At 46.4% G+C, this 26189-nt stretch overlaps 1 protein-coding gene across 2 annotated transcripts in view; it reads right to left on the reverse strand.

The window, feature by feature from the left end:
* ENG (endoglin) overlaps positions 1-26189 on the reverse strand; it is a 63236-nt gene that overhangs the window by 11180 nt on the left and 25867 nt on the right. The window contains exons 3-13 of one of the 2 annotated variants that reach the window (XM_028714697.2): positions 19864-19995; positions 13198-13363; positions 11884-12049; positions 10565-10706; positions 8388-8568; positions 6204-6346; positions 4822-4962; positions 3520-3558; positions 2342-2455; positions 1638-1880; positions 1051-1111 (exon numbers count right to left, since the gene is read on the reverse strand). In XM_028714697.2, the coding sequence (XP_028570530.2) occupies positions 1051-1111; positions 1638-1880; positions 2342-2455; positions 3520-3558; positions 4822-4962; positions 6204-6346; positions 8388-8568; positions 10565-10706; positions 11884-12049; positions 13198-13363; positions 19864-19995 (1528 nt within the window). Of the gene's footprint in view, positions 1-1050; positions 1112-1637; positions 1881-2341; positions 2456-3519; positions 3559-4821; positions 4963-6203; positions 6350-8387; positions 8569-10564; positions 10707-11883; positions 12050-13197; positions 13364-19863; positions 19996-26189 lie in introns of both variants that reach the window. The other variant, XM_028714696.2, reaches the window with a different exon arrangement.

Consider the following 26189-nt stretch of genomic DNA (forward strand, 5'->3'; position numbering starts at 1 on the left):
CATTGCTGCTCTGGCGAGCCAGAGCCACACACGCAAACGCCGTTTACCTTCCCGCCAGTAAGCGGTCCCTATTTATCTACTTGCACCCGGAGGTGCTTTCGAACTGCTAGGTTGGCAGGCGCTGGGACCGAACAACAGGAGCGCACCCTGCCGTGGGGATTCGAACCGCTCACCTTTCAATTGGCAAGCCCTAGGCGCTGAGGCTTTTACCTACAGCGCCACCCGCGTCCCTCTAATTTCTGCTGATACTATATAGGAAAAAATGTTTTCGTTGCTGGGAGGAGGCAGGAAATGGGCCTAAGGACTGTACCTCTGAGAATGTGCAGAGTTAGGTTTCCCACCAACTTAAAGGTTGGCATTCTGGGATATGTATTCCCAGTGGTTTCTCCCCCTAAAAAATATAATTGTTTAGGGGTACTCTCATTCCATCTGAGACTCAGGAAAAACCGTGACAGGAAATGAGGCTGCCATCGGAGGTGGCAACGGAACTGATGATTCATCATGCTATAGAAGAAACTATTGAAATTTTAGTTTATTCTCCCGTTAGATTCACAAAATGTTTAGGGGTATGCGTACCCCTGCAAACCCCCAGAAAAAGAAGCACTGTGTATTCCATTCCATGCAGTTGCCACCAATCAATCAAGTACTGAGTAATGGTGTGATGATCACATGCAAGATCCCTTAACAGCAGGGATGGGGGATCTGTGCCCCACCCCCAGTGTTGTTGACTACACCTTCTGTCAGACCAGCTAGCACAGCCAAAGGTCAAGGACAATGGGAGTTGTAGTCCAACAACATCTGATGAGCTACAGGTTCCGCATCCTTGTTGATGGACCCAAATGTTCTGTTAGACCAGGGGTAGCCAATGGGGTGTCCTCCAGATGGCACTCCAGCTCCCATCAGCACCAGTCAGCATGGCTGGTGGTAAGGAAGATGAGAATTGCAGTCCAAGATTTCTGAAGGATTTCTGAAACTCTAGCCTGATGGTCCTGATCTGAGTCTATATAGCCTAGTTCCTTTTATATTAAATATAAGGGTCAATTAACTCACCGCGAGATAGAGAGGCAGGATTCTTGAGCATCACCTTTATGGAAGCATTATAGGAGCCATGCTAGAAGAGAAAAAGAATGGAGGAGGGGGAAAGCTTTAAAACGAGGCGAATATTTAGCTCATTTAACACACAGCTGTTCTGCTTTCCTTAGAGAACATTTCAGGAGTAGGCCAAAGGGTTATCTCTAATTGCCTCTGTTAATCTAGCCAGTTCAATATACTCTAACAGTTTGTCTTGCCTTTCCCTTTTTGTTGGCACAATTTCTTTCCCCCAGTTTTTAGCAATTAGGATCCTTGCCACTCCTGTGGCATAGAGGAATATTTTCTGATCTTTGTGGATATTTAAGTTATAATTAGAAAAATCTTAATAATTATTCATAAAGGAAACAGCTTACAAGAAGTAAATGAGGAGGCCAGATACAGGATAAAGGAAGTCTTTTATCTGGTCGTTGTATGTTATGCTTATTGTATGTTATGTTCACGTTTAATGAGGGTGGATTTCTGTATTGGGGGAGTGGGGGGTTTATGTTATGTTGCAAATAAAATTTACCGTAATAAATGAATAAATAAATAATAAAAATATTCACCTGGTTCTCCCGATCTACTTGGCAAAAGAGTGTGGCCGACAAAGTTGAACGTTGTTGTTCTTCAGCCTTGTAGATGAAACTAAAACGGTTGGTCTTTGTGTTGGGGGAATTCAAGATCTCCACAGAATAACTTTTTGGCATGCCACTGCGGATCAGCATTTGTGGGGCTGCTTGGTCAGGGATTTGCAGGTAACAGTCCTGGAGTCGAAGTGGAGAGTTCCCATCAGCTGTCTGGAACGACACCTATAGAGAAGGGAGGCGGAGAAAAGGCAGAATGTGTTCAAACCTGGCCCTTGAATTGAGAATCTGGAACTGGGATTTAAATGACTCAGCTGCTTTACTCTTCGTTCCCATACCTTCATTGCGGGAGTTGGGCCATATAGCTCAGGACTATGTAATTCCCCCTCCCCCACAAGGGTTTTTGATGACCCTATAAAGCAGCTCAGCAGCAAGTTTTTTTACAGCTTTTTGAAACTTTATAAAGTGGACTTTACTGGAATTCTGAGGCCAAGGGAGGAAGAATCTGCAGGAGCTGTAATTTAATGTCACAGTTATCTCAATCACATAGTCATCGTGGCCACCTTCAATAATACTTGGAGAGATCAATTCTATCCATGTCTACTCAGAAGAAAGCCCCAAAGTCTTCAGGGTTGCCTTTAAATATTAAATTTATTCCCTATCCCAATGTACAGGATCAGCAGTACCTGGACGTAGGTGACTTTGTTAACTTCTACCACAGTGGTGGATGGTGAGCTGAAGTCAGGTGTCTGATAAAGATGGAGAAAGAGCTTCTCTGGGAGATCACATTGAAATGGCACCTATGAGAGAAGATAAAGGGGCAACAGACAGGTCCCATATTAACACATCATTTTCTCTAATATCAAACTTGGATAGGGAAGCAAAATGGGGCCACCCCAAAACAAGGTTGTGCTTTCAACATGCTTCAGGGGCTTTCTAAGTATGCAGAATATCATACGTTGTAAATTTAAATTATTCTCTCTTGTGAATGTTTGCATGCAATTTTATTGTTTAAGTGCATTGGGTTATGTATTTTGACATTTTACTGACAATGGGAGGGTTTTTATTGGCAATTGCAAGCAACTTTGATGGGAACAGACTTTGGTAATATGATGCCCTAAGCAAGGACAAAATTTGCCCCCCATGGCTTATTTTCATGCCTTCCTCCCTCTCGCCTTCCGTTCTGCACAAGCTCTCAAGTGCATTACATTATGGTTCTGGCAATTCAACTGCCCATCTAACTGCCTGACTTTGAGTAGGTACCACTGTATAAATATATGTTATTGCTGCTGCTGCTGTTGTTTTGCACCCCCTTGGCCCACACTGCCCTAAATCTGGTGCTGACTTTGTGGGGGATGTTCCTCATATGGTGGTGTATCAATTTTTAAGTAAACTTTTTATGCTCCTCAAAATGGCCTATGAGTTTCCAGGACCTGCAAAATATTGGGGCCATAAAGATCAGAAACATGCCTATTTGTAAATAACTAAGAGATTTCAAAAACACCATATGTTTCCAATGCTTTTTCCTCACAGAGAAACAGACTCACAAGGAAAGGAAATATTTCAAAGGCTGTCTTTGGAGTATCCTTCTAGACTGGGAAAATGGCAGTACAAAACAACTGTTTACAACTAAGCCAGCCATGAATAAATTGCAAGCTTAGAATTTAAAAAACAATTATCATTTTTTTAAGAACAGTTCTACTGCCTGGTTAATTGGGAACCTGTTATTGATCAATCAAAAGGTTTAGACTTAATCTAACCAATTAATTGACTAAAACTTGCAGCCTTACTGAAATAGAAAACAATCTTTTCACAACAGCACAATACAAAAGATGATGGTTTTCAGCAGGAATGTATTTCTTACCATAATTTTATCTGGATGCGAAGCCAGGGTCAGGACCAGCTGATGGGACAATGAAAAAGAAATGTTAAGTAAACTATTAGTCCATGGATGCAGATGTTGTTGGGTAGCTTTGCTTTAGAGCTCATAGCAAGGAGGGAGGGGTGCTGCAGACAGACTGCAGAGACCTTGCTTGAGTTCATTACTCAGCAATGAAGTTCAGTTGGTGACACAGGAACACAGGAAGCTGTAACGCAGTGGTAGAACATCTGCTTTGCAGCAGCTGTCCAAGTTATAGCCCTTCAACATTTTGTGGGCCATGAAACTGGGGGAGGTTGGGAGCTCTTTGGAGGGGATGGGCATGCAAAGTTCATAGGTACCGTATTTTTCGCTCTGTGAGACGCACCTAGTTTTTGGAGGAGGGAAACAAGAATTTTTTTCCCCTGAATCTCAGAAGCCAGAACAACAAGAGGTATCACTGCGCAGTGAGCGCAGCAATCCCTCTTGCTGTTCTGGCTTCTGGGACAGCTGCACAGCCTGCAATCGCTCCATAACACACACACACACACATTTCCCCTTACTTTTTAGGAGGGAAAAAGTGAGTCTTATAGAGCAAAAAATACGGTACTTATCCCAACTCCTTGCTGCTGCCATTTCTGAAATAGGGGAGGAAGAGAAAAATGGAGTGCCTTACAGCAGGCAGCGTTGTCAGACTCCAACTCATCAGCTCCAGCTGGCATGGCTGTAATCCAACATCAACACATTGACTACCCCTTGGTTAGAGTACTGGTCTAGGGAGACCCTGGTTCAATTTTCCCCCTTATATACATATTATTAGTCTCCATATAATCGAGAGTCTTTACACCAGCCTTTCCTAACCTTGGGTCCCAAGATGTTGTTGGACAACAACTTCTATCAGCCCCAGCCAGTATTGCCCAATGTTCAGGGCTGATGGGAATTGTATTCCAACAACAACTGGAGGCCCAATGCTGAGAAAGGCTATTTTAGACAAAAGCATGATTAAGTTAAATAAATACAATTTTAAAATGCAGCAGTGGTGCAAATCCGCATGCTCCCACAAGCATGTGTCTGAAAACCAACCATACACCTCGCTGGGGAATCCCTCACTGTGTGACCTTGGGCTGGTCATTGTCTTTCAGCTTAATCTACCTCAAAGGGTAGTTGCTGGATAATAGTGTATGTGTGCTGGGCAGTGTCCCATGAAATATTTGGAGGAAGGGCAGGATCAAAAAATGTGGCAAGCGAACTGAGCAGGAAGATGGTACCCAAAGACCATTAGAGAATCCTGCAAGCTTCTGTGCTGACCTGATTTTTGGCATGAATGCCCCCTTCTAAGTTGGTAGAGCAATCGTCTATGATGCTTTTTAGGACAAAGTGAGTCATGTTGTCAGTTGCTCTGCAGGCAGGGTCCTCCAAAGTCATCTCAGTGATGTCAACCTGTGACCTCTGTGGGGTTAACAAAAAGCAGCAAATGTTATTTTGGCTAAGTGCACCTACACACCTCCCTCATACACAAATTTGTCAGTTTTGTTTTCTCCTTGTTTCTCATTTTTCCAAGTCTTAAATTTGAATTCTATCTCTTTTTCTTAGGCTTTTATTAGACATAAACATAAATACAAACTAAACCAACATGAAAGTACAGCAATGACCCCAGGGGAGGCAATACTAAATCTCATATGATATATTCAACCATAAATGATGCATGAGTGGTGGAGAAAATAAAAAGTAAAAACAAAGTAACATTTGAAGTCAGAGCACAGATTTCCATAGATACTGCTGAAAATGAATTAGTTTGGACTAACGCATACTTTTTTGTGTATAATTTAGAAATAGCCAAAATAAATGTGATACGCAGTTTATAGATGTCTAAGGCTTTCACAATGCATCCTCACTCAATGCAGTCAAAATCCTTATAAGTATCTAAGAAGAATATTACAAGTGGGCACCCTGCTTTCATAGCTGCAAAATAATATTAAAATGTCAGTATACAGGGTTGGAAATACGCCTTTAGGAATAAATCCCATTTGATTGGAACGAATAATACTTGAAATCACCCTTCTCAACCAGGAGGCCAGGCTATATATATATATAAATTATTCTGGTTAATTTAGGGTAATGGTCTAGAGCAGTGTTTCCTAACCTTGTGCCTCCAGCTGTTTTTGGACTACAATTCCCATCATCCCTTGCCACTGGTCTTGCTAGTCAGGGATGATGGGAGTTGTAGTTCAAAAACAGCTGGAGGCACAAGGTTGGGAAACACTGGTCTAGAGGATCTTACTTCTTCTAAAAATTAAAATTAAATTAAGTTCTCCATATTTATGCAGCAATCTGCAGTAAATCTACATGAAAACTCATCAAATTAGTGCAAATTTTTCCTAATAAAATTTCCACGCAGTTTTTATTAATATAGATGTTTTTGCAAGCGTTATGTAAGAAACAACCTAATTCTAACCTAATTCTTATACTAACATGTGAACCGAAACACAGCTATCCTTCAAAATTCACACTTCTCCAAATTTTATGATGTAGTTCTCCAACCAACCAGGGTGTATGAATATGTATATATTAGAGGAAAGTGCCCATAAAAATGCATATATCAGTGAAAATAATATACAAAAATGCATTATATTAAGGGAAATTGCTCATAGGTTTTGGAAGGGCACAAAATAAGCAGAAAATCTCCTCACCTCCAAGAGCGACTTGGGCAATGCTACCTCAATGGCGTTCTCTGTGCACTTCCATGGACGGCAAAGTTCCATCAACCCTTGAACCACCTTGGACGGTTCTGAAATCTTGCTGTGTGGTGCTGTCGTCACCTCAGTTTTCTTTCCTTCTAAATAAAGTGCCAGTTATTTATCATCACTTTTTACAAAACACCTCAAAGCAAGTTATAGAATATTTAAACTTGCAAAACACTGCATTAATAATTTAAAACCCAGAATGCCACAGAGTGCTAGGGATATTGAAAGTGCTCATCCATTAGCCACAATCTATAGAGTCCCCACACCTGAACTAGGTGGAAATCTATATATCTATCTGTCTGTCTATCTATCTATCTATCTATCTATCTATCTATCATCTATCTATCATCTATCTATCTATCTATCTATCTATCTATCTATCTAGCTCTATCTATCATTTCCATCCATCACACCTTTCCTCCCAAAAATGTGGATTGGATTCCTCTGTTTCTGGGCCCTAATTCAAAGTGTTGGTTTTGACGTACAAAGCCCTAAACAGCCTAGAACCGCAATACCTCTCTAAACACTTATCTCCATATGAACCAACCCAGACTCTGCATCTGAGAGTCTGAGGCCATTCTTTGTGTGTCTACTCCACAAGAGGTCCAGAGGGTGGCAACATGAGAATGGGCCTTTTCTGCAGTGGCTCCCTGTTTTTGGGATGCTCTCCCCAAGGGAGACACAAGAGCCAGACACCTTCTCTACATATCTTTAGGAACCAGGCAAAAACATTCCTCTTCTCTCAGGCCTCTGGCTAATTAAACAAACTGGGGCAGGGGGGGGGGGAAGGTATTGGTTTGTTTGATTTTTGTTCTTATTATGATACATATTTTGTGTTTTCATTTTGTATTTTTATCCTGTAAACCACCCTGTGTCTTTGGATGAAGGCCAGCATATAATTGTAATTAATTAATTAATCGATTGATCAATCAATCAATCAATCATAAAACCATAATCTATAGTTCTATGTGAGGGGTGGTGTTTTTTAATGTGACCAAGGGAACATGTTGAGTGTGTCTAACTCAGGGATAGCCACCCTGTTGCCCTCCATGTGTGCTTGGACTGCAACTCCCATCATCCCAGACCATTGGCCATATTGACTTGGGCTGATGGGAGTTGTAGTCCAGCAATATCTGGAACACACCACATTGACACCCCTGGTCTAACTCCTGCGATTCTAATCACATGAGGTAGTGAATGCCTGGATAGGGCTTTTGTTTCACAGGATGGTGATTGTTTTGCTACTTTGAGCTTTAAGGAAAGGGGAGGGGAGGCCATAGTTCAGTGAGAGCATGCAGGGGTCCCAGGTTCAATATTCAAACAGGGCTGGAGGGAAACCCTGTCCCAAACCTTGAACTGCCACTGACAGTGAGTGTAAACATTGACAGAGGTGGACCACTCTGTGTAAAGCAGCTTCCTATGTTCCTAAGGGATGCGGGTGGCACTGTGGTCTAAACCACTGAGCCTTGGGCTTGCCAATCAGAAGGCCGGCGGTTTGAATCCCCATGACGGGGTGAGCTCCCATTTCTCTGTCCCAGCTCCTGCCAACCTAGCAGTTCGAAAGCTTGCCAAAAAGTGCAAGTAGAAAAATAGGTACCACTCCAGTGGGAAGGTAAAAGGCATTTCTGTGCACTGTTCTGGTTTCGCCAAAAGCAGCTTAGTCCTGCTGGCCACATGACCCAGAAAAACTGTCTGCGGACAAACGCCAGCTCCCTCGGCCAGTAAAGCGAGATGAGCGCGGTAACCCCAGAACGGCCTGAGACTGGACCTAATGGTCAGCGGAACTTTTACCCTTATCTTTATGTTCCTAAGGCGTGAGGATTTTTGAGGGAAGGCTTGTGAATCATAGAATCATAGAATTGTAGAGTTGGAAGGGGACCATGAGGGTCATCTAGTCCAACCCCCTGCAATGCAGGAATTTTTTGTCCATTGTGGGGCTTGAACCCACAACCCCGAGAGTAAGAGTCTCATGCCCTCTATTAATGCTAGAGATGAACAGTATCCAGTAGTAGGACCTGGAACCCTCAGAAAATGATCCTGCAAGGTTTTTACTGCACTGGCTCTGTTCCAGCCAAGTGCCACCAACATGCTTAGGTCTGATGTAGCCAACTTGAAACTGGGCAAACTCACCACTACAATCCCTGACCAGCTCAAGGGTGATGCTTTTGGCCGCTGGGATTTCTGTGTAAGAAGCGATGAAGGCGAAGTCCTTGTCACGGGCTTCTTTGATCAGGCCTTCTTTGCTGTCTGGGAGGACAGTACCGTTAATTGGCTCCTTGGTTATTTTCTTAATGGAGTATTTTCCTGACACCTACAGGAGAAAAAGAAATGAAAGTTTAGCAAGGACCTTCTTCAGCGTATGTTTCCATTCATGGTAGTACACATGGTTGCCCGACAGAAGAATTATCTCCAAGCGTGTTCAGCTCAGAGTAAACTTACTGAAAGGAACGGAGCTAAGTTAGCCATTACCCCTTTTCTTCTTCTGGTTATTTATTCTTTAGCAAAATTTTGAAAACTTAACATAATCAAAATCAAATGTGTAGTCACATACAGAACTGCAGGCTGTTATCGGACTTCATGACATATTGTAGATCTCATTAAAAAAAAAAATCTTCAAGGTAAGTTTAACAGATGGGGATATTGCAATACCAAGTTCTGACAAAATAGTCATTTTGCAGTCGTATAGCCGAAATCCTTATGTACATTTCCTGAACCTTCCTGTTGCTGCTTGACTTGTGGTTCTTACAATAAAGTTGTACCAGTTCACAGTGAAAGGGTGTTTCTTTCAACTTATATACGAAGCTTTTGAGTGAGTCTTTAATTTGAGAGCAACTTGGGGAATCCCTTTGGCTGTTCCACTAACATGCCATCAGAATCCTCACTACCACTAATGTAGGCCCTCTTAGATTAAAGAAGAGCACGTCTTCATTTTCCTCTGTGAATATATTCTGTGATGATAGCTGGGGAATTGTAACGGTTTTACCTATTATGTTGTTCCTCTCCTGAAAAAGTGTCTAAGAATTTTGTTTCTTTAGCACATGACTACCAATGTGGCTGGCGCTGTGGTTTAAACCACAGAGCCTAGGGCTTGCCGATCAGAAGGTCGGCGGTTCGAATCCCCGCAACAGGGTGAGCTCCCATTGCTCAGTCCCTGCTCCTGCCAACCTAGCAGTTCGAAAGCATGTCAAAGTGCAAGTAGATGAATAGTTACCGCTCCAGCGGGAAGGCAAACGGCGTTTCCGTGCGCTGCTCTGGTTCGCCAGAAGCGGCTTAGTCATGCTGGCCACATGACCCAGAAGCTGTATGCCTGCTCCCTTGGTCAATAAAGCGAGATGAGTGCTGCAACCCCAGAGTCGGCCACGACTGGACCTAAAGGTCAGAGGTCCCTTTACCTTTTTACCAATGCCCATTATTGTAGCATTGGCTACAATGTCCATGAGGCAACCGCCTCAGGCAGCAGGGTCCACCAGGGCAGCATCTCTCAATGTTGACCTTCCTTCCTTCCTTCCTTCCACCCTTGTTCCTGATATTGGTCTTCCTTGACCCCATTCTTCCCTGGTGGGGAGGGGAGATGCCATTTTGGGGTTTGCCTCAGGGGCTGAAAAGTGTTGGGCCAGCCCTAATCAGAGTTTGGTGTGACTGGCAGATGTTTCACCCTTGAACCACTCTGTCTGCCTCTGAATACAAGTTCCTGCAGGGAGCTTCAATAGCAGAGGCCTTCATGCCCTACTTGTGGACTCCCCATAGCCCTCTCATTGGCCACTGTGAGAAGCAGAGTGGTCTTCTTAAATGTAAGGCAGAGGTGGAAAATCTCAGGCCCAGGAGCTGAATGCCCCCCTTCATGCCCCTTTTGTCTGGCCTTCTGGATCAACACATCTAGCTTTGCGTTTATGAATAATAGTACAGTGGTGCCTCGCAAGACGAAAAGAATCTGTTCCGTGATTCTCTTCGTCTAGCAGTTTTTTCGTCTTGCGAAGCAACCCTATTAGCGGCTAAGCGGATTAGCGCTATTAGCGGTTTAGCGGCTATTAAAGGATTAGCGGCTAAGCTGCTAAAAGGCTATTAGCGGCTTAGAAAAAGGGGGGAGAAAGCGGGGGGGGGGAATTGCAAGACTTGCAAGAGGTTTTTGTCTTGCGAAGCAAGCCCATAGGGAAAATCATCTTGCGAAGCAGCTCAGAAACGGAAAACCCTTTCGTCTAGCGGGTTTTCCGTCTTGCGAGGCATTCGTCTTGCGGGGCACCACTGTAATCATGAAGTTCTAAGCCCATAATTTCAGCAGCCAGAGGGCATTTCTCTCCCACTCTTACCATGAATTTCACATATTCAGGCATCTGATCAATGTTCCAAAACATCCTCTCATGGCTTTTAAGCACTAGTAGCGTGGTCAGCTCCTTAGCTGGTTTTCCATTACTGCACGTCACTTTGATGTTCAGATCCACAGCCTGTGTGCTGGAGAACAAACCCAAGGATAAATGATAAAGGCTCATTGTTGAGCAAGGTATTTCTTTTTAACAGCCCATGCAACACCTAGCAGATCCCCCTTTGGTAGACCAGACTGGAATAGCATGTTAATCACCAACATGGCACCCGCCTTGCTATTCAACCTGTGTTTGTCACCTGCATCGTGTAAGGCATTAACATCAGAGGCAGGCTGGCTTTGGTCTTGTCTAGTCTGTTCTGTTGTTATTTTCAACAAGACTTCTCATGGTCCACTGGTGTGTTTTAAATTTACAAAGGCAAAGCAATACTCATGATCTCTAATGGTTCAACAAGCATAGCTAATCTGTGTTCAGTGATCCTGAATATGCACCTTTTGCTTAAGACAGGACTGTGATACAGCTTAGTCAAGGCCTCTTTGCAAAAATTTCCACAACTGGCAGACACCAGAAATTGTCCGTTAGTCTCCCAGTTGACCATGGATCAGAATATGAATAGACTTTTCTTCTTCCCTACCTTTACTAATGCTACCTCGCTATTAAGCTGATCTATCAAAATTGATTAAGGCCCACCTATAAGGTTGATTGCTCTTTCTTTTTCATTAAGGTTATCAACCTTACAGTATCTATTGAGGCAGATCTTCCTATGTATCACTATGAATTCTGATCTAAAAGGCTAAGTTTCCTTCCCTTTATAATTGTTAAGGTTAATTTATCTACTTCCTAATGTTGCAAAGTTAGGGAACCTCAGGCTTGGGCTGGCCAACCTTTTGATCATTATCAAAACTTATGTACTTCTATTAAGGTGGGTGTGTCCTTATTTTTTCTACTGAGTTGAATATAATATTCCCCATATCTATCGGCTTATCTGTTCCCTCCAATTTTTCAAGTCTGTGCCTCCTTGCTAACATATATTAACACCAATCTTTCCTCTTTACGGTTTCTTTCTTTTTGGGGAGCGTCAGGAAGCACCAAATGTTTATTGTGTTAAGTCTCTTAAATGGCTATACATTGTGGACCTGTACTATCAACTCAAGCCTTCTTCCTCACCCATTTTTGCAGCCTGATCATTGCCAAAAATGTCATAAGCCACACAAGAATATTGCAGGACAAAACTGGTGGAAATGTGAACATTATTATTTGCATAATTTACTCGCAAGTCAGAAGTTAGATCCATGCAACCAAATTACCCAGAGTCTGGAGGACTCTGCTGGAGCCACATGATGTGGGCCTCTCTTCCAGGGTGTACAGTGGGATCCAGACAGCTCTTGGTATTGTCAGAGTCAAACTCAGCCTCTAGGTACGGCTCAGCATCAAAATAGCTCTTAGGTACACATTTCTCAGAGGTGCTGGGCTCTGAAGGAGACAAAAGAACAATTGTGGGAAACTTGCTCAGGCAGAAAGAGCAGGAGATGGCTGATGCTCAATAAGAGAAAAACACATGCAATGATTTGACTGTTTATGTATCATCAAAAAAGAGGAAATAGTTCACTAAGAAAAAGAGGATACAGGTCTGCATAAAATTTGGATGTGCTGATTTAAATGCACTGATGGAATTTTAGAAAAATGACTATAAGAAGCACAATACATCTCACCCTGGTGGGAAAGACTGATCAGGTGACTAGTGTGCCTACCCACTTTTCTGTTCAGGTGTTCACTCTGGATAGGCAACTTCAGCACCACTCCTGCTTTCTCTTGGTCAGTGCTTCAAAGAGAAGAGCCCTTCAAATACAGGGCTGTTTTCTGATAGATTGTGATTTGCAAAGTGGATGTAAAGCCACCCATATATGGTCCATTTTTCATTCAGTGTTTTTAGTCAAATCCAAATTCATGCAGATCTAATCAATTAAAACATCAATTGAACTCAATTTAGTTCATTAGTAGGTAAAGGTAAAGGGACCCCTGACCATTAGGTCCAGTCATGGACAACTCTGGGGTTGCAGTACTCATCTCGCTCTATAGGCCGAGGGAGCCGGCGTCTGTCCGCAAACAGTTTTTCCGGGTCATGTGGCCAGCATGACTAAGCCACTTCTGGTGAAACTAAAGCAGCGCACAGAAATGCCATTTACCTTCCTGCCGGAGTGGTACCTATTTATCTACTTGCACTTTGATGTGCTTTCGAACTGCTAGGTTGGCAGGAGCTGGGACAGAGAAATGGGAGCTCACCCCGTCAGGGGGATTCGAACTGCCGACCTTCTGATTGGCAAGCCCTAGGCTCTGTGGTTTAACCCACAGCGCCACCCACATCATTAGTAACTGCATGCAAATGATTTGGATCAGGTGGGGTAAGGTCCCCTTAGCAAGTCATTGTGGCTCTATAGCATTCCTCACCAACCTGGTGTCTTCCAGATGTTTTGAACTATAACTCTCATCGGCCTCAGACAGCAATTGATGGGAGTTGTAGTCCAACAACATGCGGAGGACCACAGATTGAGGAAGGGTGTTCTATAGGGAGGACTCCTGCTACACTTTGACTTAAGAAACACCATCTTAACAGAACTGACCTCTGTTGACTTGAAAGTTAATCTTCCGAGGATCTTCCAATTCTACAAAGGTGCTGACACCCCCATAATTAGTTTTGGTCCAGTTTAGGATCTCCGCATTGGAGGAAGACAAATCGGTTTTGTTGATTTCTTTGTTGAACCCTATGACCGTGAGTTTATGCTTATCCTGGAAAAGAAATGTACAGCAGAATAAAATCAGGCAGAGTGTTCCCTGTGCTATTTTTATAGAAAAGAGATGCTGGAGCTCACCATGAACACCTCCCTCATTTTCTTATAATAGCAATGGAGACCTGAGAGATGCTAGAACTGAGTTCCATTGAGTTCTGGCTGAAAAAGGGGCCCCAGTGTTTCCTCTTGGCAATGAGAGTTGCACTCTATAAATCCTCCATGTATTTCATGTCTGGATTCAAGCACAACATTGAGAGATAGTCCTTGGACAGCATTGGGTCTTGTAACTTTGGCCTCACTTTTCTATTATTAAAAAGGGAGTTCCACGCGGTCAGGAGACAGGGAGCTGGATGAGGTGATATATTGTCCAGTTGCTCAGAGCAGTGGACAAATCAGTCATTTCTGGTTTCTTCTCCGTTTCTCCTTTTTTCCAGCCTTCATTTTTGCAAGCTATACCCCCTAATATATTGCACTTTGAATGTTATTTTCATGATTAAATGTATTTTTGTGCACACTTCCCATTAATAAATTCATGTTTGTACTCATTTTTTGGTTGGAAAGTTGCATCACAAAATTTGCAAAAGGTGAGTTTTGACGGGTAGGTACATGTTGGTTTGCACACTGTTTTGTGAACTATCAATTTGTTAGTTTGCATTAAAATGCAAACCAAACAAAATTGCTCCCCCATCCCTAACTGCTCCACTTACACAGGGAGGAACAGGAGTGACAACCTATGGGTGCCTTCCTCCCAACCTCACCTGCAGCATTTAGTTCGACATCATTGGATCTCCATGTGAGGACATAATGCTCAAATAAGGGCAGCAAATTTCATAATTTAACTGCACACATTTTGCAAGTGATTGTGCACTCTGAACCCACGTGCATTGCACGTGCGCCCTGTTTAAATATTCTTCACTTCCGGAAACACCAATTGTCTCTGTGTGGAGGTGTAATATTTAAATACAGCAGGGTTGGGCAACCTTTTTCAACCTGAGTGCTACATTCCCTTCTGGACAACCTCCTTGGACATGGGAGTGGTGGGGGGCACATAAGAGCACAAGAAGAGCCTTCTGGATCAGGCCAGTGGCCCATGTAGTCCAGCACTCTGTTCTTACTGTGGTCAACCAGATGCCTGTGGGAAACCCAAAAGCGGGGTCTAAACACAAGGGCACTGTGGTTTGCAGCAACTGGGATACAGAAGCATTGCTACCACCAACTGTGGAGGCAGAGGATAGCCATTGTGGCTAGTAGCCACTGATAGCCTTTACGTGCATGAACTTGACTAATCCTCTTTTGAAGCCATCTGATTTGGAGGCCATCAATGCTTCTGGTGGGAGGGAGTTCCATAGTACTTTCTTTTATCTGTCCTGAATCTTCCAACATGCCTTCCTAGCTCAGGGACATCCCTGCTTTTTTATCAATGAAAGACTGGAGGCTGTAATGTCATTACAGTGGGTGTTTGGTCACTGCTCCATGATGATGCCTGTAACATTTATTTTATTTATTAAATTTCTATACAGCCTTTCATCTGGGGATCACAGGGCAGTTTAAAATATGAAAACACAAAAATACATAAAATAACAACCCCAAAGTCCCACAGGAGGCCTGTGAGAAGAGGAAATCTTTTGCCTAGCACCTAAAGATATGCAATGGATGCACCAGGCGAAGCCCCCTGGGAAGAGCATCCCACAATGGGGGGCCACCACAGAAAAGGCCTGTTCTCGTATTGCCACCCTCTGCATGCCTTGTGGGGGGGGGGGAGGCACACGAAGAAAGGCCTCAGGTGATAATCACTGGGTCTGGGTTGGCTCCAATCAGGAGAGGTGGCCTTTGAGGTACTGCAGTTCTAAGTTGTTTATGAGATGGCACTTACACTTTTGGGCATCCAAAAAGGAAACAGGAAATGATTTTTGGCACACCAATAACTGTGCAGTTACTTCTGTCAGCTACAATTTTCTGAATTTATTTTTACACTTTCTATCCCCATGTAGGTTACGGAAAAGGAATGACACAAAGGCTCTCTGTGACCCCCCAGTCACCTTCTCAGCACAGAGAGGAAAGAACAAGTCAGAGAGGTCAGGCAGAAGCTGACAGCTAATCTCCCCCCACGATCAAAGGAATTTTATAACCTATTGTTGTCTGCCTTGAAAGCTGAAAAGAGTCAGGCGTCAAACAATCAATCCTGTGAGGTTGGCCAGGCTCAAAAGGAATTCTTTGAAGGAATAGCTGCACAACCAACATTAGAAAGAGCAACATGTTTGGGAATTTCCATTTTATTTTACTTTTAAATCCCGTTTGTCAAGAAAGATGAAAACATGGGATGGGGTTTGCATGGCTGATTTTGCCCTCCCTTGGCTGATATTAGTACAAATCAGACTCAGAAGTGTAGCACGGGGGGGGGGGAGGCTGGGGGGCTGTCACCCTGAGCAGATTTTTTTGTGGGGTGCATTCCTCACAATGCCAGGCCAGCCCCCAGGACTGCCAGGGTGTCGTCAGCTGTTGCGTCCTTCTCACACCAGGTTGCACTAAAACGCTGGTGCATTTTCACAGGGGTTCCCCCCCCCCCCCAGTTGCCAGTTAATGCCAATTACTGCAGAATGTGGGATGGGGGTTACTGGATTTAAGATAGGAAAACCGAGAAACTGATCGAAACAATATAAAAAAATTCCTTCCAGTAGCACCTTAGAGACCAACTAAGTTTGTTATTGGTATCTGAAGAAGTGTGCATGCACACGAAAGCTCATACCAATAACAAACTTAGTTGGTGTCTAAGGTGCTACTGGATGGAATTTTTAAATTTTGTTTCGACTATGGCGGACCAACACGGCTACCTACCTGTAATGAGAAACTGATATGAACCAGATTGTGAGGATTTGTCTACCCTTACTTACTAAGACTCCAAAAAGTGTGTTTTCTTTCTTTTCTTTAAAACGAAAAACCAACACAACTCTTCTCAATCTTTCAGGCTTTTCAAAAACCAGTATTTTGGAAGGGGTGGCTCATCAGGAAGCTAGTTTGGCATGGCTTTGGGATTTTCCAGGGGATGGTGGCTCATCCCCCCACCCAATTTGTCACAGCCTAAAGGTTCCCTTTTGCCAGGCAACAATGCAGGGAATGGAGAGAGAAAAGGTGACTAAGAGCTGCCTTGCACACCTCCATTTCCCTCCTGACCCCATACAGGGCACGGAATGGAACGTCCAAGAAGGCAGTACAGTGGCGGCAGGGGGGTGGGGGGTGGCGGCCTGCCCTCCAGCTTGAACTAATGGTGCCGCGCTGCATCTGATTGTGCCTCTCGCGCCACTGCCCTCCCCCATCCCGCCTCTATTGTCAGCCCTTTTTTATTATTAGACACAAATAGGAAAAGGGTTTTATTTTGCTAACAAAGCTCACAGGCTCGGCTGAGCTGGCTGGAGCCAAGCACCATCCCTGACCCTATGCCAAACAGCCAGAGGAAATGGGAGATTTTCCCCAGGTTATCTGCGTCACAGAGCCTCCCGGCAGAGAGATCCATGGGCAGAGGAAGCGGACCTGCGGGGGCCTTGCAAAGTCATGGGTTGCGACATGACAAAGGGGCACAAAATTTGGCTTGGAGTGGAGAGGGAGAGGGAGAGGGAGAGGGAGAGGGAGAGGGAGAGGGAGAGGGAGGGGTTTCCCTTCCTCTCTCCTAAATACAGTACTGGAATCCTTCAAGGTCTTCCAATAATGCGAAAGTGTAGGATATCCAGGACATGCGCAAGGTAGTCCTTTTTCACACAGTGGTGGCAGACAGATAAGTTCTTGACATTTATTCGCTCCCCCAAGGTGTCTTTATGGCCACCAACTTGGACGGCTCTAAAAATAGGATTAGACAAATCCATGGAGGATAAGGTAATCAAGGGTAACATTCAACCAGCCATGCCAGCATCTGGTACACTGTGTCTGATGCAGGAGTTAAGATGTAGCTGTTGTGCTTATGTCCTCCTTGGGACTTCCCACAGGGACCTGGCTGGCCACTATAGGAACGGAATACTCCAATAGATGGGCCTCTGGTCTGATCCAGCAGGGCTCTTCTTATGCTTCTGTGTGCTGAGACTGATCCTTGGAATGTTCCAGTAATCTAACTCCCTGGTACCAGCATGAAGCCCATGCTCTAGTCAACCTGCGTCTAGCTGTTTGGTAACTAAGTCACTAAAAAGGTGCCTGTGGTAATGGGGTTAATGGCACATCCAGGGTAGCTCTATGTGAGCCTGCATGGGCTTGTTGAGATGCCTGCATGCACTACTCTGCACCCCAATGGGAGGAGCTGGCTGGCGCATGCTGTGCAATGGTGGACACTTTGAGCAGCCAGTGTTGAGCAGCCATCTTGATTCAGTGCCACTTACATTGCAGTCCCTTCCTGCTTGTATGCTTGCTTCCACACCCCTCTCCCAGAATACCTGAGCAGCCTGTGCAATTGTAAACCAATAATGACTTTTGCTTGCCTGGTATATGAGTGTGTATGTGTTTATATTTTATGGTACCTTGATAGGAGGTTCCTTCACCCACTCCTTTGGGTGAGCTAGGTTGGGGCTGTTGTGAATGGTGGGGTATAAATACAATCAAGCAATCTGTCAGTCAATAGTCCACTGACCCTATGGACTGATATACCCAGGAGCAAGCATCATGCTCTAGCTCATCAATGGGGAACCAGTGGTCCGACAGATATTCTTGGATTCCCAACTCCCATCATCCCCGGCCAGCATAGCCCATAAGCAGGGATAGTGGGAGTTGTGGTCAAAGTGCTTTCCTTTATTGCTCCTCTGGTTAAGAACAAATGGAGAGCCCTGATGGATCAGAACAAAAGCCTGTCTGGTTCAGCATCTTCTCCTCTCAGTTCACTAACCTGATGCCGCAGTGAGAATCCCACAAGCAAGACCTGAGCCATGATGACTATGCTTCCAGTTGCAGGCAGAAATGCTTCTGAATATCAATTGTTGGAGACCACAGGCATCTGGCTAGTTGCTGTGAGAACAGGAAGCTGGACTAGATGGGGCACTGACCTGATCCAGCACGTTAGCCTTACGTTCTTATGTTCATCATGACTAGTAGCCATTGGTGGCCTTACCCTCAGTGGATACTTCTCACCAAGTTGGTGGCCATTGTCACATTGTGTGGGAACAAATTCCACAGCCTGACTACATGCCCCATGAAGACATGCCTCCTTTCATATGTCTCAAATTTCCCGATATCCAGCTTCTCTGGATGACACCACTCAGTTTCCATGTTATGAGTTCCCCCAGTCCTGCTTCCCATTCCCCTTGAACTCCACTTTTGACAAGGATAATTTCTAAACTTGGAACTGGAATATGAAGTTTGCCACAGCTTTTGACTCCCCCAGTCCATTTGCTTCTCCTTCCCACTCCAGACTTTTCCAACCTGGTGGCCTCCAGATATTTTGGACTACAACCAATGGGAATGTAGTCTAAAACATCTGGAGGTCACAGAGTTGGAAAGGGCTGCCCTGGATGCCCATGTGTCTGTTGAGGAAACACTGCCCCCATCAAAATGAGTAGTGTTGACATGACCACACATTATATTGCGATTCTGTTTGTACTGTGTTTTCCGCAGTACACATAGGTGCTCCTGCTCATTGGCAAAGCTTCACGTGACAGAACCATGTGCACAATCCCATTAATTTTGCTTTTCCCCAGCCTTTGTCAGCCTGGTGCCCTCGAGATGTTTTGGTCTATGGCTCCCACCACTCCCAGCCACCTGGAGAGTGAAGCAGGGCCAGGAGCGCCTATGAGAGCGAAACTTGTGTAATATGCATTTTTGAAAAAGTACTTGTTACACCCACACTTAAAGGTTTCTGGTGTACACTTAAAGCACCTGAAATGTAGCTGCCCCCCCCCTGCAAAATGCAGTGTGTTTCCTAGCCCCCCGCTGCCCTGCCCTGATTAACTCATGACCAAGAATCTTGTTTGCTGAGGGTCCTTTGCTAGTGTACAAATTTGACTGGTCTTCTTCACTTTCTGGAATCCACATACCTTCCCCTTCTCTCAACTGCTAAGATAAAGAAAGACACCATCCCAGGATTAATACCCTCCCTCCATCTTCTATAGCTTATCACTATCCTTAAAGATCTGGAATTTGGGAGATTTCTTCCAGCTGTGGAGAAGAAGACAGAAGGTCACAGACTCCTCTGGAGCCTGTTACAGCGCATGAAGCCATGTACCCAGTTATACCAGGTGGGGCAAGCTACTGGCTGCCAAGTCCCATTCGAGAAGGAGGGAAAGAGTGAAAGGACAAAGCAATGGAAGAGCATCACCTCTCACTCTTTCCCTTCCAGCCTATCACCACACTTCTTGTACATTAGCCCCCAAAACCCTTCAGGTCTCTCTCTCTGACCTCCAGGTCTCTCCCCAGGCCACACCACTCACAGGCCTTGCTTCACCCCCTCCTTTCATGCTTGAAAATGGCTCCCCACCCTGATGTACATTATACAAGGTCTGCAGGATGTGGCTCAGCCCAGGTACTCACCGTGACAAAGGCAAGGCGGTGATCCCCTGTAGTTACATTCAGAACGGTGTGCTTGTTGGAGTTCACCACAAAAACCACCTTCCGGCCTCCTTTTGCTGCTGACACATTGACGCTGAACTCGGTCAAGGGCATCTGACAGAGAAATGGAAAAGGGGATCATCAGTCAAGTGTTTCAGGACAGGTGAAGAGATTCCTGCCCAAGTGGTAGTCTTTAGTGTTGCAGACCCTGCCCTGTGGAACCAGCAAAGGCTCGGCAGGATCCCTCCCTTCTGCCAGAGGTTTCTTGAAAACTTCTTTTATTAGACAAGTTTGTACAACATGATTTTCTTCTTCTTTTTATCCATCAATATTTGCTGATGTTTCACTGATGTTTTCAAGGATCATTGATTAATTTTATCCTTTTATATGTTGTGCTCTGCCTCCCTGTATAGTTATGAAAGTGTGGGGTATAAATTTGTAAAATAAAATGTTAAGATGTGGGGTAGGTTTGGAGTGGCGAGAACCTCCAAGAGATATTGGACTGGGAGAAAGAGGCAGAGTGTGATGGCAGGGAGAGCCAATGTGGTGTAATGGCTAGAATGTTGGACTAGGACCTTTGGGAGACCAGGGTTCAACTTCCCACTTGGCTAGGAAGCTCACTGGGTAACTGTGGGCCACTCAGTTTCTCACCTTAGCATATCTCACAGTAAGGATGAAAATACCAAAGGAGGAATGCAAATGAAATCACTAAATAGCTTTGAGAGGCATTGCTTCTTTATTTCTGGTCATTACTGTCCCAACACCAGAAGAGACCCCCCCCCTCTCTCCCAGTACATAGGATTGCCAGATCAGGAGCATCCTAGACTCTGCAATTTCAGGGCCCACACCTGAGACATGGGGGCAGCGCCAGTTGATATGGTGGGGTGGGGACCTAGAGGCGGAGGTTAATTGGGAGAGGGGTGTGAAGGAGGGCAGACACTCCAACCCTACAAGATTGCCCATGCTATAATTTGTAGCCAGATCCTGCCAGTCGTCTTCGTCTTCTTCTCCTCACCATCACTCTTACACACCTGGAGATTCAGCCTTCCCCAAACCTGGACAGGTCTAGGCAAACCTGGAGACTTCAGGTCACACCTGGAGGCCAGTGACCTCAGTAGCACATGTAGCCTTGGACTGATCTGCCCGGCCCACCGCTACCAAAGCAGTTCTCTCCGAAATTTGTAGGAGGCTTGTGGTTGGCGGGAGCACAGCAAAAATCAAAACAAAAAACACGACCAGAGAGAGACCCAAGTGCTCTCTCTCTCTCAACACATTCAGCTCCATAGCAGTGGCATGAGCTAATGAATAAACACGGCTCTGTGGGGGCGGCCACAGGACCCCTCGAGTCTCCGCCGTCCTGCCTTGGCAAAGGCCCGCATCTATTTTTAGCCCCCTGCCCTTTTTCAGAAGCCATTGTTTTCTCTCCCCCCCAGAATGGCGGCAGGCTTTCTCCTGCCTGCTCGAGCACTGGGATCTGCTTATAGAAACCGGCTTCCAGTAATTCTTTTCGGGCTGGAGCCTGACCGCCCGCCCCGGCCTACCCTCCCCTGACGCTCGGTCGGGGCTGGGAGCCAGTTGTCTGGATGCCACAGTTGTGACATCAGGGGCCGGCTGCTACGCAACCACCCTCCCACCAACCCCATTGTAAACACAGGAGGGGGATTTTTGCTCCCATCCTATTTACTGGCAGGATAGGGTGAATATCATTTCCTCCGCATCTAGGCCTCAGCCACTTCCGGGCCTGTCTGTCCACGTCGCCAGAGGCCGGTGGCCTGTTTAATGGCCGAGGGAAGAGAATGCAGGGAAATATGATATTGCGTTTATTTATTGTTGCATTTATGTCCCACATTTTTCTCGTTGGAGCGCAAAATGAACGGCACATGTGATTCTTCTCCCCCTCCTCATTTAATGCCCACAATCAACCCTGTAGGGCTGGTTTAGGCTGAGAAAGATGAACTTTGTGACAGTGGGGGATTTGAACCTTGGTCTCTAGTCTGACACTCTTAACCACTACGCCACACTGGATGAAAATGGGTGCATATGGTTTGCCTCAAGCCCCCTTCAGAAGTGACCTTCCATGCCTTCCTCCAGAATAGTAACACAAGCGGGGCCAGACACACCTCACGGGGAAAGGGTTCCACAAACAGGGAGCAGCCACCAAGAAGGCCCTGTCACAGGTCAGTGCCAACTTGGGCGCTGCCTCTTCAGCACTGTAAATGAATGCAGTGGAAATTTCCAGGAAATCCAAAGCAGCCCATGCAGTTCTCCCTCGTGCATGGACGGCACAGAGAAATTTTAAAATGGGAGACTTTTCTGTCTCTTAAATGGCTGCAAGTTAAAAGAAAAGTGCTGCCATCCATGAAACAGCAAGCAAACCAGCATAATGGCCCCCAGTGTGATGCTGCTGAACTTTGTATGCACCTCATGCAACCTAGAGAAAGCATTTGCAGAAAAAGCACAGAGGACCTCAGGTTGTCACCAACCTGTCTCCCTCTCACTGCAGTTAATATAGGGGGTAAGCATCAGACCCAGGCTTCAAACACAAAGCTTGAAGAGGAAACCAACAATCCTGTGTGCCCTTGCCTGTATCGAAGCAGATTTGTGTTTGTTTCTGTGTGGTATGCAGTGAGGGAGCTCAGAGGCCCAGCTCTTCACTTTCCACAAGTGGTACTGAAATCTCTGATGCCGACCACAAATATTGTAGCCGTCTTGTACAAAGTTTAGTTGCCACCCTAGCCCTATAATAGCCCCTCAACCTCTTGTTTAGAGGCTTGGGGTGCTAATGAATCACACTTAGCAGCCCACAAGAGAGATGGTGTGCTGTAGCGGTTAGGGTGCTCGACTAAGACCCAGGAGACCAGGATTCAAATCCCCTCTTGGCCACAAAGCTCGCTGAGAGGTCGATCACTCATGCTCAGGCTATCCTACCTCACAAACTTGTTGTGAGGATAAAATTGGGGGGGGGGGGAGGCAGAATTTTGTGTGCCACCTTGTGCTCCTTAGAGGAAAGGTAGAAAACAAATATATAAATGAATGAATGAATATTAAACTGAAAGAAAAAGTCCTCATAAAAATGTGAGCACTTTAGTGTGCCTTTCTCCCAATATGCATATACAACTCTTCCTGACATACCATTTTTGCAAACAATTTCCTCTATTAACATCTATTTCCCTAGCAGTCATTGATGTCCTCCACAGATTTGTACAATCCTCTTTTAAAGCCATCCAAATTGTAGGCCACCTCTATTTCTTGTGGGAGTGAATCCCCAAATTTCACTATGCACAGTGAGAATTTTTATTCTTTGTTTTCTGTGCTGAATCTTCCAACATTCGGCTTCATTCAAGTTCTAGTATTCTGAGCGGGGGGGGGGGGAATGTTTCTCTATTCACTTTCTCCACATCATGCACAATATTTTAAGGGAGGAGGGAAAGCCCCCTCCTGAGAGGATTTTAACTACCATCAGGCCTCAGGCCTCATTCACACCTGTCAGGGGTTCAGGAGCAGAGGCAAGGGCAAGGGAGGAAACAGAGAGCGAAGGGGAGGAGGCAGAAGAAAGGATGAGCGATGACGACGACCCGAGATCTCCGAGTCTCTCCAGTGAGTCGGAGGATTCACAGAAAGGAGCACCAGTGGCCAAGGCAAGGGGGGAGTTTAGGGGGGCACCCCAGGGAGATAGAGCCAGAGGGGAATCAGAGGAGAGCAGTTGGAGATCGGGTCCAGCGTCACCGCCAGAGAGCAGGGAAGAGGAAAGGAGCCAGGGGGCAAGCGCTGGCAGCTCACAGCAGGAGGGAGGGCACGAGTCAGGGGTGGCCACACCTCCATCTGGGAGCGAAGAAACGGTTAGACGGAAGGTGGAAGGTTGGGCGCGCGCGCCAAGTTCAAATGCACAGGAAGGAGGCGCAGTAGGCAGCCCGGAAAGAGAGCCGGGTCCTAAAGCCCGGCGCAAGGAGACAGGAGAGTCCGGGGGGTCAGCGTCCGAAGAATCCCGGAAGGAAGAGACCCAGGGGGGCAGAGGGACCCAGAGAAGAACAGTCAGGCGGAAAAGGTGGAGCAGGGCTAGGATATTAAGTTGGTGTACGAGGGGCGGAGATTCAGACGGAGCTTCGCCGATCTAGCTACTAGACGTAGGGTTGCACGCAGCAGCTTGAGAATGGAAACTGTAACTCAATAAAGACTTTTACTTAATGACCGTTGGCTAGCGTGATCCTCTGTGAGCTAGGATCTTGAAGCAACCCTGACAGTAAGCTCCGTCTCTTGTATTGTGGGCATCTACAGCCTCGAGGAGAGGAGAGAAGCAGGTGCCTACTAGTGAGCTCACGAACGGCAGCCGACATGACGGCTGAACAGCAGATAGCGGAACTCAGAGAAGCAGTGTCACAGCTGAATGCCGAGGCTCTCGCATCCAGGAAGAGAGAGGAGGACGCAGCTGCCGCCTACAGGGATCTCCAGGTCAGGTTGGAAGTGCTTACGAAGCAAGGGCAACAGACACCCAAACCAGAGGGGATTGGGTTGGGGAGACGCACAGGCGGTCTGGTCTCTCACTTCGATGGGAACCTGCAACAGTATCCCAATTTTAAAGCAGACGTACTGTGTGCACTGCAACTGCTGAGTAAAGATTTTAGAGATGAGCAAGAGAAAGTGGGGTTCATCATGTCTTATTTGCATGGGGATGCCAGAGCATGGCTGCGCAATTTATGGAGGGATAACGATCCGGCGCTCCAAAATGCGAATGCCTTTATTAAAGCGATGGATGCGTGTTTTTTATCAAGCATTGACGTGGATCTTGCTCGGCAACAGATTCATGGACTGAAGCAGGGAAGGGCCAGCGTACGGCAGTACCATGCCCGCTTTTTCGCCTTGGCCAGTGCCCTAGAATGGGACAGAGATGCGACCCCTGTAAGAGACCTTTTCTGGGAGGGACTAAACAGCTCTGTAAAAGATGAGATTGCGAGGGGGGAGAGACCCCGGACCACCCAGGAGGTCGTGCAGAGGGCGCTGGCAGTGGGGGTACGGCTGGAAGGACGTCCGTGGAGCAGGGACGAAGGGCGTGGAGGGCGCGAACCAGCCAGGGGCTCCTCCTTCTTTCCCAGAGAAGCAGCACGTACGCAATCCACGCCTCCGCCAGGGGGAGGAGCTGAACCGATGGAGGTTGGAGGTGCCAGGGCTCAGTCAGCAACCAGAGCCCTAGCACCAGCAGCAGTGAAAGCGAAGCCTCCTAGAGGGAACAGGAAGTGTTACGTCTGTGAGGAGCCAGGGCATATGGCGAAAGAGTGTCCCCAGAGGCTCCACAAGCTCACTGCAGCCTCAGCAATGGCGACTGCAGCAACGCAGCAAGGAGAACCACAGCAGGGAAACGACGCTGTCTGGCTGGAGGAAGAGGCACTGGGGCCCAGCCAGACGTATTAATGATGCAGTCCCCAGAGATTTTACAGCCCGTGAACCCCCTCCCGCCCAAACCAGTGGTGAGGCTCACCGCGTCGCTCCAGCTGCCCAATGGCATCACCATGGACGTGCCAATCACCATTGACTCAGGCAGCAATGCGGACTTTATGGGGCAGGACTTCGTCAACCAGCATGCTATACAGTTGCTGCCGGCCACACTGCCCCTGCAGGTGGTCACGGTGGATGGCAGGGAGCTGCTAGGAGGGCAAGTGGTGCAGCAGACGCCACCGATGGTGATGCGACTTGGGAATCACCAAGAAGTCATCAGCTTCAACGTCACTCAATTGTCGGACACGCCCATTGTGTTGGGCATGAGTTGGCTGGACAAACACAGCCCAACGCTGGCTTGGTACCAGAGGCAGCTGACCTTCGGCTCTTCCTTTTGTGCTGAACACTGCATCGTGCCCAGGCAGGAAGGAGAGGAAGAGGAGTCACAGCTACTGCTAGGCACGCTGCAAGCGATTCCCCACAAGTACGCAGAATTTTTGGAAGTTTTCTGCGAGAAGGAGGCAGACAGGCTACCCCCTCACAGGCCATATGACTGCAAGATTGACCTGCTGCCAGGGGCGGCGCTGCCTAAGGGGAGACTGTATTCCATGTCAGAGGACGAGCTGCAAGAACTCAAGGAGTTCATAGATCATAATTTGGAGCGCGGTTTCATCCGAGAGTCCAAGGCGGTGGGAGGCAGCCCGGTGTTCTTCGTTAAGAAGCGGGATACGCCCCAAAAGAGGCTCGTAGTGGATTACAGGATCTTGAACAGTGTGACTAAGCCGTCGGACTTCCCCATGCCCCGAATTGACGACCTCCTCGCAAAGGTGCGGAAGGGCAGAGTGTTCACCAAATTGGATCTGCGAGGTGCGTACAAC

This window comes from Podarcis muralis, chromosome Z (assembly GCF_964188315.1).
Source record: "Podarcis muralis chromosome Z, rPodMur119.hap1.1, whole genome shotgun sequence".
Lineage (NCBI taxonomy): Eukaryota > Metazoa > Chordata > Lepidosauria > Squamata > Lacertidae > Podarcis > Podarcis muralis.